Here is a 19,034-nt window from a genome sequence, read left to right as displayed (position 1 = left end):
AATATAAGACCTGAAACAATAAAATGCATAGAAGAAAACATAGAAACTAAACTCAAGGACCTTGGACTTAAAGAGGATTTTATGAATTTGACCTCAAAGGCAAGGGAAGTAAAAACAAAAAATAAATGAATGGGACTACATCAAACTAAAAGGCTTCTGCTCAGCAAAAGAAACTGTCAACAAGGTAAAGAGACAACCATTTGAATGGGAAAATATATTTGCAAGCAACGCCTCCAATAAAGGCCTAATATCCAAAATATACAAAGCACTCAGTAACAACAAAAAAACAAACAAACAATCCAATCAAAAAATGGGCAGAGGACCTGAACAGACACTTCTCCCTAGGACATACAAATGGCCAACAAATATATGAAAAGATGCTCAACATTGCTAGCTATTAGAGAAATACAAATCAAAACCATAATGGGATACCATCTCACACCTGTTAGAAGAGCTATAATCAGCAGGACAAGTAATAACAAATGTTGGAAAGGATGTGGAGAAATAAGAACCTTCATACACTGCTGGTGGGACTGCAAATTGGTATGGCCACTACAGAAAACAGTATGGAGGTTCCTCAAAAAACTAAGAATTGATATACCATATGATCCATTAATCCCTCTACTGGGTATTTACCCCAAAGACTTGAAAACTCATATCAGAAAAGATATTTGCAAACCAATGTTCATAGTAGCATTATTCACAGTGGCCAGGACATGGAAGCAATCTAAGTGTCCTACGATAGGTGATTGGATAAAGAAGTTGTGGTACATATATACAATGGAATATTACTTAGCCATAAGAGATGAAATAATGCCATTTGCAACAACATGGATGGACCTTGAAATAATCCTACTAAGCGAAATAAGCCAGAGAGAAAAAGTTGAAAGTCACATGACATTACTTATATGTGGGCTATAAACTTAAAAGCAACAAATGAACAGGACAAACAGAGACTCATGGACATGGACAATGGACTAGTGGTTACCAAAGGAAGGAGGGAGGGGAGTAGGGAGAGGTAGACAAGGGGAAATAAAATTAAATCATTTCTTCAATAAAAAATAAATAAATAAAATTGCGTTGGCAAAAGAAAAAAGAAAAAATGTGAAAACAGGAATTCAACAACAAGCGCTGAAACAAAGCACTACTTGGGTCTGAAAGAACTTTACCTTCAGCATTTGTTCATTTTCAGCTGCAAAGAGGGAGACTGACCCAAAGACCAGCTTAAAGAGCTTGAGGTATAGGTTGGAGAGCTCCACGTTGGAGCCCATTTCTGGCAGGCGGTCAAGGAGATATTCTACCAGGATTGTAGCAAACAGAGCAGAGGTAGTAGGATTCGCCAAGAATGAATTGGCAACAATCTGTCAACACAAAAAAAAAAATGTGACAAAAATCATCCCTTCCTCAAAGCAGCTTTAAAAGAAAGTAATGAACTTTCCAAAAATACAAAATCAAAGCTGTATTAGACTCTACGAAATTAATTGTCCACCAAAGGAAAAAAATGAAATAGATTCACTGAGCCTTGAGTGGAACAGTCCAATTCATGTATTTAATCTAGTATTTTATCCTTACCATGAAATACCAAGTGCCTACATCTAACGCATATTCAATTTCTACCAATGAAAGAAACTGGTCCAAAGCATCTTGATCTTCTGAAAAACAATTTTAATGTCTTGGCCTAATATTTCTCTAAATTTTGCTCAAGTACATCCTTACACATATTATTTAGAAAATCTTCAAAATAAAATACCAAGAATTCAACACATAAACAAAGAATTTTATAGTTAATGTTGAAAGCATTTAAGAAAGGAGTTTTATACCTGAAGAGCATAATTCTTTGAGATTCTTTCCACCATGTAAGGGACTGTAGTTTGAAAGATTTCTTTAAATGTTAAGGGATTCATCATTGTGAATACGCCAGCGAAGTGTTCCAATACCTCCTTCTCTTCCTTCATTCTTACTGTCTGGCAGTTTGCCACTCGGATGTATGTTTGCCCATTTCCTGCTATCTGGACCTAGCACAGAAAAAAAAAAAAAGTGGGCATTAAAACAGAACATCTCTGAATATATTCCATTACCAAAGCAGATCAGTTTATTTAAAACAGAGCACTTGAATTAGATAATGCCCCCCTAAAATCTTTTAAATTCTATATTCTTAGCTTAATTTTGGAAAATAATTTTTTTAACAACTGTTAGCTCTTCCAAAAAGGAACAAATTTAGTAAACTTAAATCTTGTTTCTATTGCACTCCATTTTATACCATCTCCCCAACAAAATACACACAGTGACAAGAATTCTCACCATAAATGCCATGTGCTATGCTACAGAACAAAAGCAAACGTGGGGACTATATGAATACTGCATACCATCCAAAATGGCAGATGTCTCAAGATCCGTTCCATCACTAGCATCTCTGACTCTAAGAGGTAATTTCTATACTCAGATTGATTTGCGGGCACTTCCTTACCTGATAAATATCCAAAGCCTGCATTGCATACTTCACAAGTTTTATGTAAATCTGAGTTTCTTTGGGCTGTAACTGCTTGTTGGGAATGAACTGAGCTTCTGGAAAAGAGACGGTATAGTAAGTTTATACAAATAAAACCCACTGTGAAAAACAACTTTTGTTGAAAAAATTCAAGAGCAGAATTACCACCGGGTGCTTTACATGACGTTATACCCCACGTGATTGTCTTGACGCCACAGACCAAAGTTTTTACCAAACTTCGGCAATCTGTGACTTGGAATGTTTGCTTGTCCTCCTTGTCCTTTTCTCCTTGCTTCTCAAAGGGAGGTACAGGGGCTGGGGTCACAGGGGTGGCGGGAGTGGGGGGAGGGGGTGGGGGCGGGGCTGGGGTGGGAACAGGGGCTGGGGAGGGGGCAGGGCCTGGAGCTGCGTGGGCAGCGGGCACCCCGGGCAGGGCTGCTTCCACGGCTCCAAGTTCTGACTGAGGCTTGCACTTCTTAAAAATGGCAGAGAGCTGGTACCGAGCAATGGTGTGGAATTTGAGAACAAAAACCTAATAGGAAGAGAAAGTGGAGGGGAAAGACAAAAATCATTGCTCTTCCACAGGCCAACAACCTTTGCAGAGAAGACAGGACAAGACAATCTCCCTGAAACCATGTGCCGAAATAATTCTGCTTCATATAAATAAGTGCGCTGTTTTTCTCCCTCCAGTAACTACAGATGTATGACTATCTCCACCACCCCTGTGAAGAATCCGCTCAGGATAGCTGGGTGACTGGCCTGAAAAGCAAGGCCGGAATCTGACTCAGGACTGCTCCACGGTCCACACTACAGCCCACTGGCTGCAGGATCACACTTTATCCCTTACCTACAACCCAACTGGGAACCTGTGCAGAGATGGTCACAGCTAACTGGGCACTTTGCTATACGGTGCCCCAGGGGCTTGCTGGGAACTGTACTAAGAGGTCTCATGCATGGTTTTACTTGTCTCCACAACAACCCCCTGAAGCAGACACTGTGATTATCCCTAGTTAGAAGATGAGGAAACTGGCACAGAGAAGTTAAGCATCCCGCCAAGGACACTTGGCTAGTTAATGGGGGAGCAGGGGTTTGAACCCAGGTGGTCTAAGGCCTGGGTTCACTTGGCAACACGGCAGCCCTACAAACTTGCCAGTACGGCACAGGTACAAGTTTAGCAGCTTGCGGGGCCTCTCAGGACAGCCAGTACCTCCAGCATCCGCATCAGGACATCCCTCCCGTTGCCGCTCTCCTGCTCACTCTTGGAGCGGATGCAGTCCACCAGGTTCAGCAGGAGCTTGCAAGACATGGTCTGGATGCTGCTGGGCAGGGACTCGTCATCGATGTTCTTGGCGAAGAGCTGGACGGCGAGGGAGAGGTCGCTGAGGGGCAGGTGCTGACGGACGTGATGCACCAGGTCGGCCAAGGTGCTATAGGCGAGGGGCCTGCGGGCAGAGAGCTCTGCTAGTGCGCGTCTCAACATCCCCAAAGGGCCGCATCTGCAGGCCGCTGTTTCGACCATTCTCTGCCCAGGAACACCACCACTGGTGTTGTGGAATGGCATGTCAGGGGCACATTTTATATGGTTCCAGTTTCCCTAGTGACACGATTAGAAGTCTATCTTGGTGCTTATATCTTTACTTTCCAAGGTCATGCATGTCACAGTAACACTGGCACATGAAGTTAACATGAACAGAAATAATTACCAGCTCAATCATGCACTGACTAGGTTTTGTTGCTCAGAGATAAACAGTATGTGTCAATAATTGATATACTAGAACGATTTTACAGGGATATAATAAAAATGCCTCGGCTATCAAGTAATTTTCACTAAATGTTTGGATACCTGCCAGGTGCCAGACACTGACTGGGCTAGACAGCAGGATACTACAGTGACCAAAGTAACAGAGCTTCTGCCCTCAGGAAGCTTATTTACAAGAGGGGACACACACACGTTAAGAAATAACCTGATTACTTCTTAACGTGAAATAATGTGATTAGTGCTGTGGGAGATGGGGAAACAGCACCGTGAGAGAGACCAGTGGGGGAATCACTCTTAGATAGAATACCTAGCAATGCCCCTTTGAGGTGACACTGCTTCTGAGGCTATAAGGACAAATAGGGGCTATAGAGCAAAAGCCAGAGAAATTTCCAGATGAAGAAAATAGGAACAACAAGAGCCCCAAGTGAGAACTGTCTAGAGTAGCCAAGGAACTAAGAAGCCGATGTGGCTGCCTCAGTCAAGAGTCTGGGTTTTTCTTTAAGGACAACAGAAAGCCATTGGAGAGTTTCAAGGAGTGACATGATCTAAGGTCCAACTTCAGGGAAGCTCAACTCCAAGTTATAAAGAATGTCTTACTATTTTATAATTTTTATATAGCAAACACAGTAAACAGTCTATATCATATTCAAAGTATTCTGCATATTTTTCAAAACATTCATTACCTAATGTTGATTCATTGTAAAAAACGACTTAATTTTCTCCTTGAGAAATAATATGCATGATCACAACTACATTTACCTTATGCACTGTAAAATGCATAGGAAGAAATAAAAGCTAGAAGGAAATATATCAAAGTAGCATCCATGTTACTTGAGCTCCTTGTGCAAAACCAAAAGGTTTTCTTTCCTTCTTTCTTCTTGGAAGATTATCAAAATATTACTTTATAATAAAGAGATTCACTTATATAGAAAGAAAAAAAATGCTAATGCTAGTCAGATAGTTTTACCTACAGCTAAAATCAAAATTACTGATTCTTCCCTTTAAGCTAAGGCACAAACAGCAACCTACGGCATTTCCGAAAATTTCTGCAATTCTAAATCCAATGGGAGTGAGGGCCCAACAGCCGATGTTTGCTGAAATACTCATAATATAGCTCATAAGATAAAGTGCCAGGAATCGCTGCCCTTCGCATTTAATCGACCAGATATCATGGGTTTAATCTCATACCTGAGAGTCTCTCGAGCAGTATATCCTGAACCAATGAGTATGGATTCATCAAACAGCTTGTCCATGCAAGGAATGAACTCTAGAATACAAACACCCATTACACATATCACCAACTAGACCAATTATAGATTAAGTTATTTAACAATACTTTCACAGTAGCCAATCTGTAGTCAATTAGCACTCCAGATCTGAAAAGGAGAAAAGCAACTTATACCATGTTTTAGTCAAAAGCAAAGGAGAGAAGAAAAGCAACTTATACCATGTTTTAGTCAAAGACACTGGCTTTGATAAGCCATCTGCTGACAAAAATGTAGTCAGATCACATTCAACATCAGAATAAACTAAGAAAAAGTGAGCTTCATGTTCCCTAGCAGGGAACCCGCCCCCAATATTTCACAGGAGTCACAGTCCATCATCCTCAAAAGCTGCTGCCATCCACCTAAAACCCATCTGTAGAAGGGGTCAGTATTTCCTAAACGCCCCTTTATCCACTGCCCTGAAGTCACTCTTAAACATTTTATGGTTAGTCATTATAGAGAAATTAGGATACTTCTCCATATAAATTATAAATGTCTAGGGAATTTTAGTGTTCTCATTGGCACAAGTCCCAGGTTAGGGGTCCCAAGTCCCCGGATGAAATTGACTAGAAACTCACGGAGCCTCCTCTGTCCCTCTAGTCCTGTAGACGGAACCATCACCAAACCTCCTCTCTCTCCCCTGCAGCCTGAAGATCTAACAGGAGTAGAAAAAGCTGGTCTCCCCTCAGGGACAATTCACATTTCTGAGGATGTACAGACAGAGTGGCAATCTACATTTTCTAGGCCTCTATTCCATACACCCCTCGGGAAACTCTGGCCACAAACATCCAAAGGACGTTTAGATTCTGAAACAAGCCTGACATTATGGAAGCTTCAGTAAGTCAAATAAAGTACAATCTTTACCAGCAAACAGCTACTGAGGGTCAAAGATAGAAAAGAAATGTGTACACTGGAAAGACATAAGGCACATCTCTGGTTAACTCCCAAAGCAGGGCAGCCAAGGGAGAAGTGCCAAATGAGAGAAGCAACAAGCAGTCCCTCGGAGGTCAGAGGAGGGAACACGCCTGGACTATCCTCAGTGAGGTGGCCAAGAGGAAGGACACACAGAAGGAAAGATGCAAAGGGCTCAGACACCAAATGCTGGAGGGCTGGCTAGGGGATGAGTAAATATTCAAGGAGAAGGGATAAGAAATGAAGTTGTACAGCACTGTCATGTCCCTCCACAACAGAGAATCAGAATCTTTAGGACAACGGCAACTCTGTTAAACCATCAGGTTTTATCAAATGACTGCTCTTCAGAATTAAAGCAAACGAGTTAACATTTGATATCATCTGAGATGTCGAAAAAGTAAGGCTATGTGAAATGCTTGTGGATATAAAAGTTTTAACTACAAGTTTTAACTATAACTATAAAATATAAAAATATAATCTTTATATTTTATAATCATTTAACATGATTCTTTAGATGTTTCTTTCAACATAAACATTTTTGAGATGTGATGCTGTGATCTATTTAAGTCCAGAAACCACAACGGCCTTCAAAACGAAGTAACCTAAAAGCTTAATTTAACAAGTCTAACATGACCGACCTCTGGAGAGTTCCCCTGGAGAGCTCCCACTGATCCCTGTGGAGCAAGTTTGAACAAGACGGAAACCAAGCCTTACGACCTCAAAAGAGGACCTAGTTGTGTGGAATGGAAAGCATGAGAATGGTTTTTAATCTGTCAGCACTTCAACAAGGAAGCTCCTGCTACACAGTTCCCCAAACGCCCCTCAAAAGTCCTTATTACTCGAATGGCAGGAAGATGCAAAGTTAATTTGAGGATGGTACTCAAGGCACAACCCAGTCACTTCAGTGAATTTAAAATGTTCCTTATAAAACTCTTCTATTTTGACATTGTTCAGAGATGAACACACAGGAAAAGCCATAAACAGCAAAGGTGGCCATCACCGGGCAAGTGCAATGGCCGTCAGCACTGGAGGCAAGTGGGGCTGTGAGCACCAGCAGTGCTCAAGTTCTCCACCTGGGTGATGCTCACACTCATGTTTGCTCTGTAATTTTTGGCGAAATTATACATTTCTTTTGTGCACTTTGCTATATGTGTTACATTTCAAAAAAAAAGTTTTAAGTATAACTTGCTTTCAGCTATATCTGCATACAAGAAACACTACAATTTACATTTAAAAATACGTGAGCTCAACTTAATTCAAGTGTAAGCACTCAAACTATACCCTTCTTTTCATACTTAAAAACTATTAAGGAAGCCCAAAATCAGGTTTACATATGCTCTGATTTACAAACATTTAATATTGAAAAATTACTGAGGGAAATGATTATTATCTCAAAACGATCAGGATGTAACTTCAATCTAACAGTTTGGACATACCTAATATAAAAAGTATTAAAATTAGAGAGAGGAGAGGGAAGGTAGGTGGAGTATAAAGGGTCAAATATATGGTGACAGAAAGAAATCTAATTATAGGCAGTGAACACACAATGCAATAATATATGCCTTACTGTTGAATTGTACATCTGAAACTTACTAGATTTCGTTAACCAATGTCACTATAATAAAAAAAGATAAATTTTTTTTTAAAGTATTAAAATTATAAATCAGAAAGCAAACGGTTATTTACAATTTAAAAAGATATATAGTCAAAAGGCAGAAAAGTACCAAGGGATACAAAACATAAGCTATGCTAAGGAAATTATCAAATAATGAGATTGTTGAGAAGAGAAAGGGAGAACACTGGTGGGAGGCAGGGACAGGGGGAGGTAGAGAGGCAGAGAAAGATGGGGAAATAAACCCAAGACAGCAGTAAAGGACAAGTGAAGCCTAAAATACTTGAGCAGTGGGGCGAGCAAAAGACTCCACACAACAATGGCATGTCAGGCGGAGGACATCTACGTCATCTTGCCGCTACCCAGGACAACAGACATGCTTCATAGGTGGGTTCCCTTAATAAACTCTTAATGTACCACAACAAATAAATGGGATGTCAGCACAGTCCCACCCCCAAAGACGTGGACAGGACTCATGCCAGACAAGACAGACATACGGTTCCTTAGCTCTGTCGTGAGGATGTGCTTCGCAGCGATCAGAAGCTCCTTTCTGAGGTGTGCAGTCTCCGCCGGGCAATTTGAAAGTAACTGCAACATTCCTTTTACCATCTGCTGAGAGTACTTAGTCACCAACTCCTGAAAAATAAGAGGAAAACAACACGGTTAGATTGACTGATAGGTGTTATGGAAAAACCTTAATTTGATAAACATCTTTAAAAATTCAATAAGATTAAGTTTGGCTCAAAGGACACTAAGAAAATAGGCCTAATAAACAATTATTATACAAAAAGTTTTAAGCATTTGTGTGTGCACATATTGCACACTGGAAGGATGGGTGGCAGCATAAATCGTAGTTTCTTTTACATAATTGGATTATGGATGTCTTCTTTGTATTTTTCTAAATCTTCCCAACTTTTAATAATGAATATGTACTACTTCTTTATTAGGGAAAAGGAAGAAGTAAATATTGAAATTTTTAAAATATTCTTTACTTAGTCATCCCATTAATGCAATTTCTGAATGACACCAGAGGCACCTATAATCAACTGAGAATAAGCTATAATCACAATCGCCTTGTGAGGTGTTTTAGGAAGGCAATTCACCATCATAACTCAAGCTGACTAAAATATTAAGGGGCACCTAATTCAAATTTTTTAAATCAAATGTTCCATTTTCAGTGTTTGCCAGGGTCTGACGGTGGGAGGAGGAAGTCAACTATAAATGTATAAAAGGGAATTGGCGGGAAGGTGATGAAAATGTTCTATACTTGATGTTGGTGGTTACCAACTACATAATTTATCAATTCATAGACCTGTTTACCTACAAAAGATGAACTTAATTGCATATAAATTACATGTCAGTAAACCTAACTTAAAACAAAAGTCAATGAACTTACCTGGTAAATTCTGATGATATAAGCTAAAAATGACAACGTTTTAATCTGAGCAGCAATAAAATCAGCATACAACTCCTTGTTGTAAAGCTTGTGTTGCCTGAAAGAGAATAAAATTTACATATTAGCTCTAAACTCTTTAGATAAAGTTAATATTAATTAAAAGTCTATAATAATTACTGAGCCCCAAAGTTTGATTTCTACACAGACCAGAACAACATAGCGGCAACAAAAAATACTCTACACTTTTACGCAGTTCCAAACGACATAAAGGGTTTAGAGGCATAAAGCAAACAGGTCTCCGAGCCATTCCACAGCAATTTCAATGTGCATCCCACAAAGCCTTTCATCCAGCCAACAGCATAAGGGGACCTACTGCTCAGTGAAAGACCCCGTGCTACGGCCACAGGGTTGTTGGAGCTGATTTACCCCTCAGATCCTGCCCTCAAATGACTCAGCCAGATAGGCTACAAGTCAAGAAAGTAAGTGATAAAGGTCTTAAGAGGGATGCTGTAAAGTTTGAAAAAAAAGCTTCACTGGGAAAGTTCAAAGGATGAATACAGTTCCCCTAGTCAATGATCAAGGAATGGAGTAAAGAACATTCTAGCACTCATGCTGAAAGGAACGGCAAGAACAAAGGCCTGAAAATAAGAAAGGCTTGGCGATCCCATAGCTACGAGTACAGCAACATCTAATGACAGTTCTACATTTAGAAGACATCAAAAATCAAGGTGTTAGCTCATCTTTTCAAAATATGGAACTAGAATAACTGTTACAATTATCATTGAAATACAAGTTTAAAAAATTAAACAAAAATGTAATTTTACCAAAATTTTATTACTTAAAATTTTTCAGGTCCTACAAGTGACAACAGCGTTTTCACTTAGAATTAAAGCACTGTGACAATCAGCTACATCGCTGTCCAGAGAACTCTCACCTGGCTTGCGCAGATACCTGAATTGCAATGGTATTCATGATCAAGGGCACAAATTCAGCAACAACATTGTGGATATTCAGTTTGTAGAGCTAAAAGCAAACACATCAGATTTTCATGCTTTTACATTCTGCTACAGTAAAATAATTTGGCATATCAAAGAAACTACAGGAATCATCGCATTAGTTAGCACATGTGTATCATACTCATCTATTTGCCACAGATAAGTAGATGTGAACTCTGTCATAAAATAAGAAGCCCCAAACCCAAGAAACTAATACACATACCTGATACATTAAAACAACAATGATGGGCAATTCTGCCAACACTTTCAGAGAAAGAGATCCTCTTGGAATGATGGAATGCTATTAAGAGAAACAAACAGGACTTTGGTCACCACTGCGGCACTTAAAATAGCCCCAGTCAGTACCGTGCTATTGAGCATCACCCCACTGAAATAAAGAGAATACTAACACGTCTTTGTAAATATCTGGAGTGAAAGATCCAGACTACCTTGAAAAAAAAGTACATAAAACTATCATTTAATAGAGAGGTTTTTATATTTTCCAACGTAATCGCCTATAGTAAAAAAAAAACTTCAAGAAAATTTGTCAAAACTGAAAGATTCAAATCATCTGAGAAGACTTTAAATTAATATCTATTATTTTACTTATATCAAAACAAGTACAAATTTACTCATTTTTTTCCAAAGATACCTATAAAGAGAAATTTTTACAATAAATACAGGAAAAAATTAATGGTCTTAATAGATAATTCATAAAACAGGTAAGGAAAATGTCAGACTCGAAATACAAATGGGCAATGGACAAGCAAAACTAAAGATGGATAAACAGAAAATAAGTTTCTAATTCAAGAAGAACAAAGAAATGAAATCTTTATTCAAAATGCAGTTTCTTGTTTATCCTAGCACAAATTAAAACTTTCTGCAAAACCATTTCAATAAAACAAATATAGACGCTATTCTTAATTCAGTCATAAAAATATAGTAAAAGTTCATTAATGTTATTTATATGGCAGATACTACAAATACATTATCTGCAGAAAACACCAATACTTCCGTTACAAAATTTCACAAGTTTTTCAGATATTGAGGGAAAAAATTAAGGCTAGAACAAAGATTTATGAACTGTCCTATAGCCAGAAAATCCAAGTGGTAGGGCTAGAACATCGTCCCAGAGCTTCTGTTGTCAGAGCCCATGCTCTCAGGCACTGAACTACAGTTTATGTTGTTTAAAGGGACTTCATTAATGTCAAGCTGACGGAACAAAGGCCCCCACCCTGGTCAGCTGCTCCTTCCAACAGGTGATTCTGGATTTCAACTATAATTTTATCTGTATATCTCTGCATGAAGGGTGAGCAGTTCACTTGCGCCACCTTGAGGCTGCACAGCAGAATCGGTGATGCTTCCTTATGCACACCCATTTGTTAATCTTAAATACCTCCAAATGTGTAAGAAAAAATAAAAAAGCTTAAGTGGTCTAAAAAGTCGGTATTGCCTCAAAAAAAAAAAAAAAGTTGGTATCTCATTTTTTCCTCTACCAAGTACAGGAGATATGAGTAAAAACAAAACAAAACTGAAAAAACTTACTGTTCTTGTCTCGCTGTCCTCACGCTCAGGATTGACCTTCACAGCAATGGTTGTGATCATACCAACCATCTCTGGGGGAGGGACTGTGTTCTCAGGGATCACCTGAGGGTTCTCAAAGTAGCGGTTCTACATAAAAAGAACAGAAATCATGTTCCCTAAAGTCAAACACAATATTTCTTAATAAAACACACCTGACACATGATGGAAAACACCAACTGGCTATGTGTTTATGCTGTACCAATCCCACAGTACTCAGGGCACTTTTTATCTAAGATCACGAAGACAACACGACAGAGACAACATTCTCCACCTCCAAGAGCAGAAAACAAAAACTTGTCCTAGTATTTTCTGCAACTTCTTCCTGATTGAGAAAAGATGACATGCATGCTAAGTGAAGTGGGGAGAATGGCCCCCACCCCCCAAATTCACTTTCCAGTCTTCTAAATAAGAGATCAAAGATAGAAATGGAGGCAAAACACAGAGGACATTTTTAAAGACCAGGACCTCACTCTCGGCCTTCGTTCTCAATGGAATGTGAACTTCACATTCACCAGGACAGCTTCTTATGAAAAGCTCTGACTGAAATGGTAGGTGACACGACTTGGTAACTCGGAATGTAATTGTTTTATACACTATAAACAAAATCCTTAAAACACCAAAACAGTCAATTTTACCATACATTCATTTAAAAAATTAAACATAAAAGAATCTTTAAAATAAAAACTGACACATAAATTCATGCACAATGATATTTACCAAACATTATTAGTGATGGTAAAGAATTTAAAATTGGCAATACCAACAACAGGAAGATGGTCAAGGTACATGCACATGACAGAAATTACGGAGGCCACTAAGAATTATGACTGCCGGAAAGAGTCTTAAAAGATGTTCCAAGCAGTAACAGCAGCAACTTCTAACAAGTAGACTAAAAGGGAGAAGAGACGTTCCTCTTCTATTCCACACACACTTATTTACACTGTCGGCACTGCTTGGAAAGAGTTCTTTCAATACAAAAAAGAATTTTAATGATACAGAAAAATGCTGAAAGTATATACTACCCCCCAAAAAAAGGCTTCATGACGGTGAGCACGGCCATCTTTAAAAAGTACTACGTGAAACACAAAACAAAACAGTGTCAAAGACTGCTTACAAGTGAGAGAATTATAATTTTTGCAAAATTTCTACAATATATTGCTTTTATATCAAAAATAAAATCTTTAATATAAGCAGTGAAACCAGAATTTTAAATAGCTGATTTATCAACCTAGATTTTGATTTTGACTGTGACTAAACATTCCCCATTCTAAAATTAGCATTCAACTCAAGTGCTCCGAAGTCTCTTTAGATTAAGGAAGTAACAAATAAATATAAATAATAAATTCAAATAATATTTAAAACATACCACTACTTTTGGAAGCTCCTTGTAAATCTGTTTTACAAAATCCAAAAAATGATGAATCTAAAAAAAAAAAAGTACAAGATACTTATAAACAGAAAATACAATAAGAAAAACACTAATAATCTTAATATACAAGAATTCATGGAACAGGTAAAAAAATGTCAGACTGAAAATACAAACAGGCAATAAATGTGAACAAAAAAAAAGAAATACAAAAGACTGACAAACAGAAAACAATCTTTCTAACTCAGGAAGAGCAAAGGAATAAAAATTAAAATAAATGCCACTTTTTGCCTTTCGAAAGTAATACTACACCATGCTGGAGAGGATGCAACGAGAGGGAGACTCTCAGGTGCTATGAAAAAAGCATAAACTACTGAAATCCTTCAGAAAGCAGTTTAACGACGTATATTAGGCACATTAAAATATTAACACCTTTGACCTGGTAATTCTGTTTCAACAAACCCAGTCTATGAAGTGATGTGAACTATAAACAAATATTCGGTAATAGTCATAAAATAAAAATTTTTGAAATAATTTAAATATCCTAATATAAGGCCATCCATATGTAAGAATATTATACATTCATTTAAAATTAACTTTATAAAGAACTTTTATGACTGAGAAAATACATATATAAAATGAATGTGAACAGAAACCATCAGGAAATACAATGTTATCTACAGTATTATTGCAATTATATAGGAAATATACACATAAGGTTTGAAAAAAGAAAGAAAATCAATGTTTTTAAGACGTAAAGAATTCTATTTCATCGCTCTGCTTCTAATTTCCAAATTCTCTACAACAGCCATTTACTAAGGTGATCATCAGAGAAGATACTGTATTAATTAATTATTGCTAACAGAATATTTAATGCTTACTCTGTAGGTGCCAATCACTGTGCTAAGAACTCTCACTTTTATATTATAATTCTTCAAGCAATCTTTGAGGTTATACTGTGATTGTCCCCATTTCACAGAAAAGGCTCTAAAAGACAAGTTTACCCAGTGTCACAAAGCTACTGAATTGCAGAACTGAGGTTCAAACGCAGTTCTGACTTCAGAACCCACATCTTAACCCCCGTATAACAGAAAATGATTGGAACCTCTGGCACATCAAATGTCAATACCAGAACCACTCAAACAGAACCCTGCCTGTTTGGTTGGTTAACACATATCAACTGCTAAACAAATTCAGTTAAATATTCATATACACATTCAAAATAAACAAGGTAACTGTTAAACCCATAAACAATTACCCCCCGACTCAGGCTGTATTTTCTACACTTGAAAGCATCATGTGTTCCGTCAACTCTAAGAGAGAGTAAAATTTACATAGTAGAAGGAATGTGTCAGTACACTTTATAAATTCTATTAGGATAAACACTTACTTCTTGTGTGATAGGTGGCCTGAATTGTTTGTGCAGCTCAATAATTATTCTTAGACAAATAAGAACATTTTCTTCATTTTCCGTCTGTTAAAAAAAAAAGGATTTAAGAGTTATAATTCTGAAGACTTACTTTAATATAAAAATTAAAGACTATTTTTTTAAGCATTTTTCTGCATACACACCTTCCATCAACCAACTTAGGTTTGATTCGTTAAAAAATTCATTAACCCACAGAACACAGCTGTCCCAGACAGGAAGCTTTTGTGATCTCTGGTGGACCATCTGAAGGGCATCCAACCAGTGAGCTCTGATGAGTAACACTGACAAATGAGTCAACTGGCATTTATGATGAGTCACACCATGAACTTACGATTAACGGCTCAACTGATACTTTCCATTGCTTGAAAGTATTGACAAAAGAATAAACAATTACTAAGCACCCACCATGTACTAGGCCTGTGCTAAACATGTCACACACACCCTGATTTGGGAGGTGCCATGCACACTGTACCTACAAGAAAGCTGAGGCTCAGAGAAGGTAAGCCACATCGCTAACATGACACAGCTAATACATGGTGGAGCCAGGATCTGAATCCAACTCTCTCCCCTCCAAAGCTCATCTTTCCTAGGGGCCCAGAAACACAACAGAAATCTAAACACATCAAGACTGAGAACAGCAAGAAAACAATTTTAGAGGTCAATTTAACAGGTACCAGATAAATTAGCCCCAAGAATATGAGCATCTATACCAGCCCACGTAATGTTTACAAATTACTCTTAAAAGATACTCATTATGAGCATCTACTGTGCTTGACACACAAACTAGAAAACACAAAGCCAAAGAACCCTCTACTCTGAATTTGTAGACCACCCCCCCAACTTATTTTCAAAGATTTCCACTATATCTAATCAATCCATCAGTGACTCAAAAAAAAAAAAAAAAAAAATCTTCAATTAATAATCTTTGTAATTTGGTTGGCAAAATGGAGAAAAATGGACATTAAGAATTTTTACTCATGTGACTCAAAACTTTATTGAAAGTTTATATAACACTGTATTTTACGATAAGAAATTCATTGAAAGTTTTGAATATCGCTAAATAACAAGAATTCTCAAAGGTTACCTCTAAAAAGCGAAACATCACTGATAGAACATTTTTTGTATGAGGACGAAGATGTTCATTGGTTGGTATTCTATGAATTATTTCAAGAACTAGCTTCCGCAGTTGCTGGTGAAGAAAAATAAAAAATGTAAATACAAAACCCTTCCAAGAGTTCCAAAGTAATTCTTTTGCATTCTAAAAGTGTCACGCAGCTATCTGCACCTAGCACTGATAACCACCATACTACAGGATGGATCCCATTTTAGAAACAGTCCTGTCAGTTATTTCAAGATAATCCAAAGCCTGTACTGCAAACCATTACTTTCTGTATTTCTACTACTGTGTACCAAATCAAATAAGCCAAATTTTTCCTTTCACAACTGATTTCCAGCAGAAAGGACATCTGTGTGTAAATGTGGAGTGGATTTAAGAGCAAAACACAAATAACTTCATTTGAGATCTCCCTTCATAATTTCAGTTCAGCTCCCATAATGCCCTCTCCAATTATCATGGGCCCAAGGACTAATTCTATCATAAACTAAGCTTTCATGATTCTGTCTATGAAGCTGACGACTAAAAGGTAGATCAAATATATACATCTTAAACTAGTACAACATAAAAATGCTTTACTTAGCAATACACTTTCACTTGTATTATGGTAATTTTTAAGTTATTTTTAAGAGATACATGCTGAAATATTTATAGAAAAAATGATATGGGACTGTTTGAAAATAATCAAGGTGGGTAAGAAATGAAAAGTGTGTGGGGACAGGTAAAACAAAACTGGCTGTGAACTTTAAAAATTGCAATTAATAAGAGTTGGACAATAGGTATGGGGAGGGTCATTAAACTATTATTCCTTCTTCTATATATATTCTAATTCGTTTATAATAAATAGCATACACAGTCAGCAAATGTGAATTAATTTAAATTGTAAAAAGAGATGGCCTCAACAAAATGAAACCAAAACAGTTAACTAAGGAGGTAATGGCCTTAGAAAAAGTTATCCTTATGTGACAAACCTTTCTCATTTTTAAATGGAACTGTAAGTTTTTTGAGTTGTCATAATTTATAAATACTTGCAATCCTACTACATGACATTTTTTTCTCATTGATATTTGTAAACAGATTACCTGAGCTGGTTTCTCCTGAAGAAATTGAACTTCTCCATCTTGGAGAAATGTGAGAAATCGAGGGATGATATGTTCCAGGAATGTAGAATACTGAGGAGATGATGTTACATTCTAATTACATAAAAATAAAAGAAAATCCCATTAAGTTTGTGTACATATTTTCATTTCAAATTCACATAGTAGCATAATAACCTCAAAAGAATATAAAATATTTTAGAAGAGCCAAAAGTAATTTTTCGAACTTTTAGATGCTTTAGTGATAATGTAGTTTTAAATAAACTGGGATGACTATTGCTACTGAAATCCAATTCAAGAGAAGTAAATGATAAAATTTACTGTTAAAACTAGAAATTCTAATGCTGTGTAAAATGGTGAACTTGGATCCAGTTCTAGGCTGGCTCTGCCACACTCTAAGACCTCTGAAAAGTCATTTAGCTTCTAGGACTGCATTTCTCCATGTGGAAAATAAAGAGCCTAAACAAACTAAAAATCTAATTTACTAATCTCAATCTAAAAATCTAATTTACTAATTAGGTCTAAATGAATTAGATTATAATCAAATCTAATATATTATTTATCCCTGATTTAGCACTGATTTTTAAGAGGAAAATAGGAAACAAAACTATAGTTTGGAGATAGTATAGTAAAAATGGCTACTAGTGCAGTTTCTGGATCCCACTTAGAATTCTAAACAGCTGCTTAACCTCTGTGCCTCAGTGTCCTCATCTGTTAAGAGAGGATATTTCCTGCCTTAGGGAATTACGTAAAGATGACATGGGTTAATATATGTAAAGCTTACAACACTGTCTATGGTAAAAGCTCAATATTGTCATTATTTACAGAGCATCTATGTGCCAAACACTGTGCTATATGCCTTTTATTCTCTGGCCTCACTACAACCCTAAGCTAAGTATTATACCCATTCCACAGATGAAAGGGGCTCAGAGAAGTAAAAAAAAAAAAAATTTACTGAATGTCAGATCATTAAATTTTGGAAATACATTCAAATTAAGTGTACCTAACACCTAAGTCTTTTTCCCCCTTTTTAGGTCTCACTTGCTATTTCAACAAATGTATATTGAGCTCCTATAGCATATGTACAATAGCGAAAAAATGAAGAAAGTACATAATTCATGCCCTCAGAGATGGGGAAAGCAGCAGTGTGTGGTGAGGAAGATAAATATCAAGAACTAACAGTGCAGAATTATAATGGAAGAAGTGCTGGCAACTAAGGGAACATCTAACAATGGGACATAATTTGTGAACGGAACCAATGGCAGAGACTGCCTTCCTAAAGAAGTGGTGTTAGACTAAAACCTTAAAGGCCAGGAGTTAACCATGTGAAAAGTAGAAAAGAAGAAAGTTCTAAGAAAAGCATGTGCAAAGGCACAAGATTATGAGAAAGCTTGAATGTAAAAGGCACTAAAGAGAGCAAGCAGGATGGCAGGAATGGGGGTATAAGAGAAAGGAGTTAAACTTTGGAACAAGCCCATGAGACGAGCCACCTAGGCAGTGAAATCTAAGCATATGGAGCTCAAGACACTGATCTGGGCTGAAGATAAATATTTGGGGTTGTCTATTACATAAGGTAATCTCAGAAGAGTAGTCTATAAAAAAAGAGAGAGAGAAAACAGGCAAAAAAAAAACCCCGAAAAACAGATAAGAGTGTGGTGCTGCCAAAGGGGCAAAAACAAAGTACAATTCTTGGATTGGGCACCTCAGCATTAGCTCCCCCAGGGCCAATCTAGTGTACGATTCTAGGAGCTCTATTTGCATTGAACACTGTGTGGGAGGCAACCCTAGGAGTTGTGCAGTACCTCCACGGCCTCCCCAAATAGACTGTGAATTCATTGGGGACAAGAACTGTGTTGGTCACCCTTCAACCCCAAAGCTTAAGAGTTTTTATGAAGCACCCACATTCAAGGAAGAGAGAAAAGCTTCATACTGGAACATTATCAAGGTTATCAAGAAATCAAGCTCATCTGCTCAGATGCCCATATCGACCACTGAGTCCATAGCCTTCAAAACACCC

The 19,034-nt window shown here is 37.4% G+C and overlaps 1 protein-coding gene across 1 annotated transcript in view; it reads right to left on the bottom strand.

Moving 5' to 3' along the window:
- The window catches only part of TRRAP (transformation/transcription domain associated protein), a 114,650-nt gene that overhangs the window by 89,783 nt on the left and 5,833 nt on the right, over positions 1-19,034 (bottom strand). The window contains exons 4-18 of the mRNA XM_023532004.1: positions 17,003-17,113; positions 15,891-15,995; positions 14,768-14,851; positions 13,378-13,434; positions 11,973-12,098; positions 10,651-10,728; positions 10,367-10,455; positions 9,433-9,529; positions 8,534-8,672; positions 5,436-5,514; positions 3,696-3,930; positions 2,654-3,020; positions 2,468-2,565; positions 1,821-2,015; positions 1,170-1,361 (exon numbers count right to left, since the gene is read on the bottom strand). Coding sequence (XP_023387772.1) covers positions 1,170-1,361; positions 1,821-2,015; positions 2,468-2,565; positions 2,654-3,020; positions 3,696-3,930; positions 5,436-5,514; positions 8,534-8,672; positions 9,433-9,529; positions 10,367-10,455; positions 10,651-10,728; positions 11,973-12,098; positions 13,378-13,434; positions 14,768-14,851; positions 15,891-15,995; positions 17,003-17,113 — 2,052 coding nt within the window. The remainder of the gene's footprint in view (positions 1-1,169; positions 1,362-1,820; positions 2,016-2,467; positions 2,566-2,653; positions 3,021-3,695; positions 3,931-5,435; positions 5,515-8,533; positions 8,673-9,432; positions 9,530-10,366; positions 10,456-10,650; positions 10,729-11,972; positions 12,099-13,377; positions 13,435-14,767; positions 14,852-15,890; positions 15,996-17,002; positions 17,114-19,034) is intronic.

This window comes from Pteropus vampyrus, unplaced genomic scaffold (genome assembly GCF_000151845.1).
Source record: "Pteropus vampyrus isolate Shadow unplaced genomic scaffold, Pvam_2.0 Scaffold74, whole genome shotgun sequence".
Taxonomy (NCBI): domain Eukaryota; kingdom Metazoa; phylum Chordata; class Mammalia; order Chiroptera; family Pteropodidae; genus Pteropus; species Pteropus vampyrus.
This window is presented reverse-complemented; position numbering and strand designations above follow the sequence as displayed.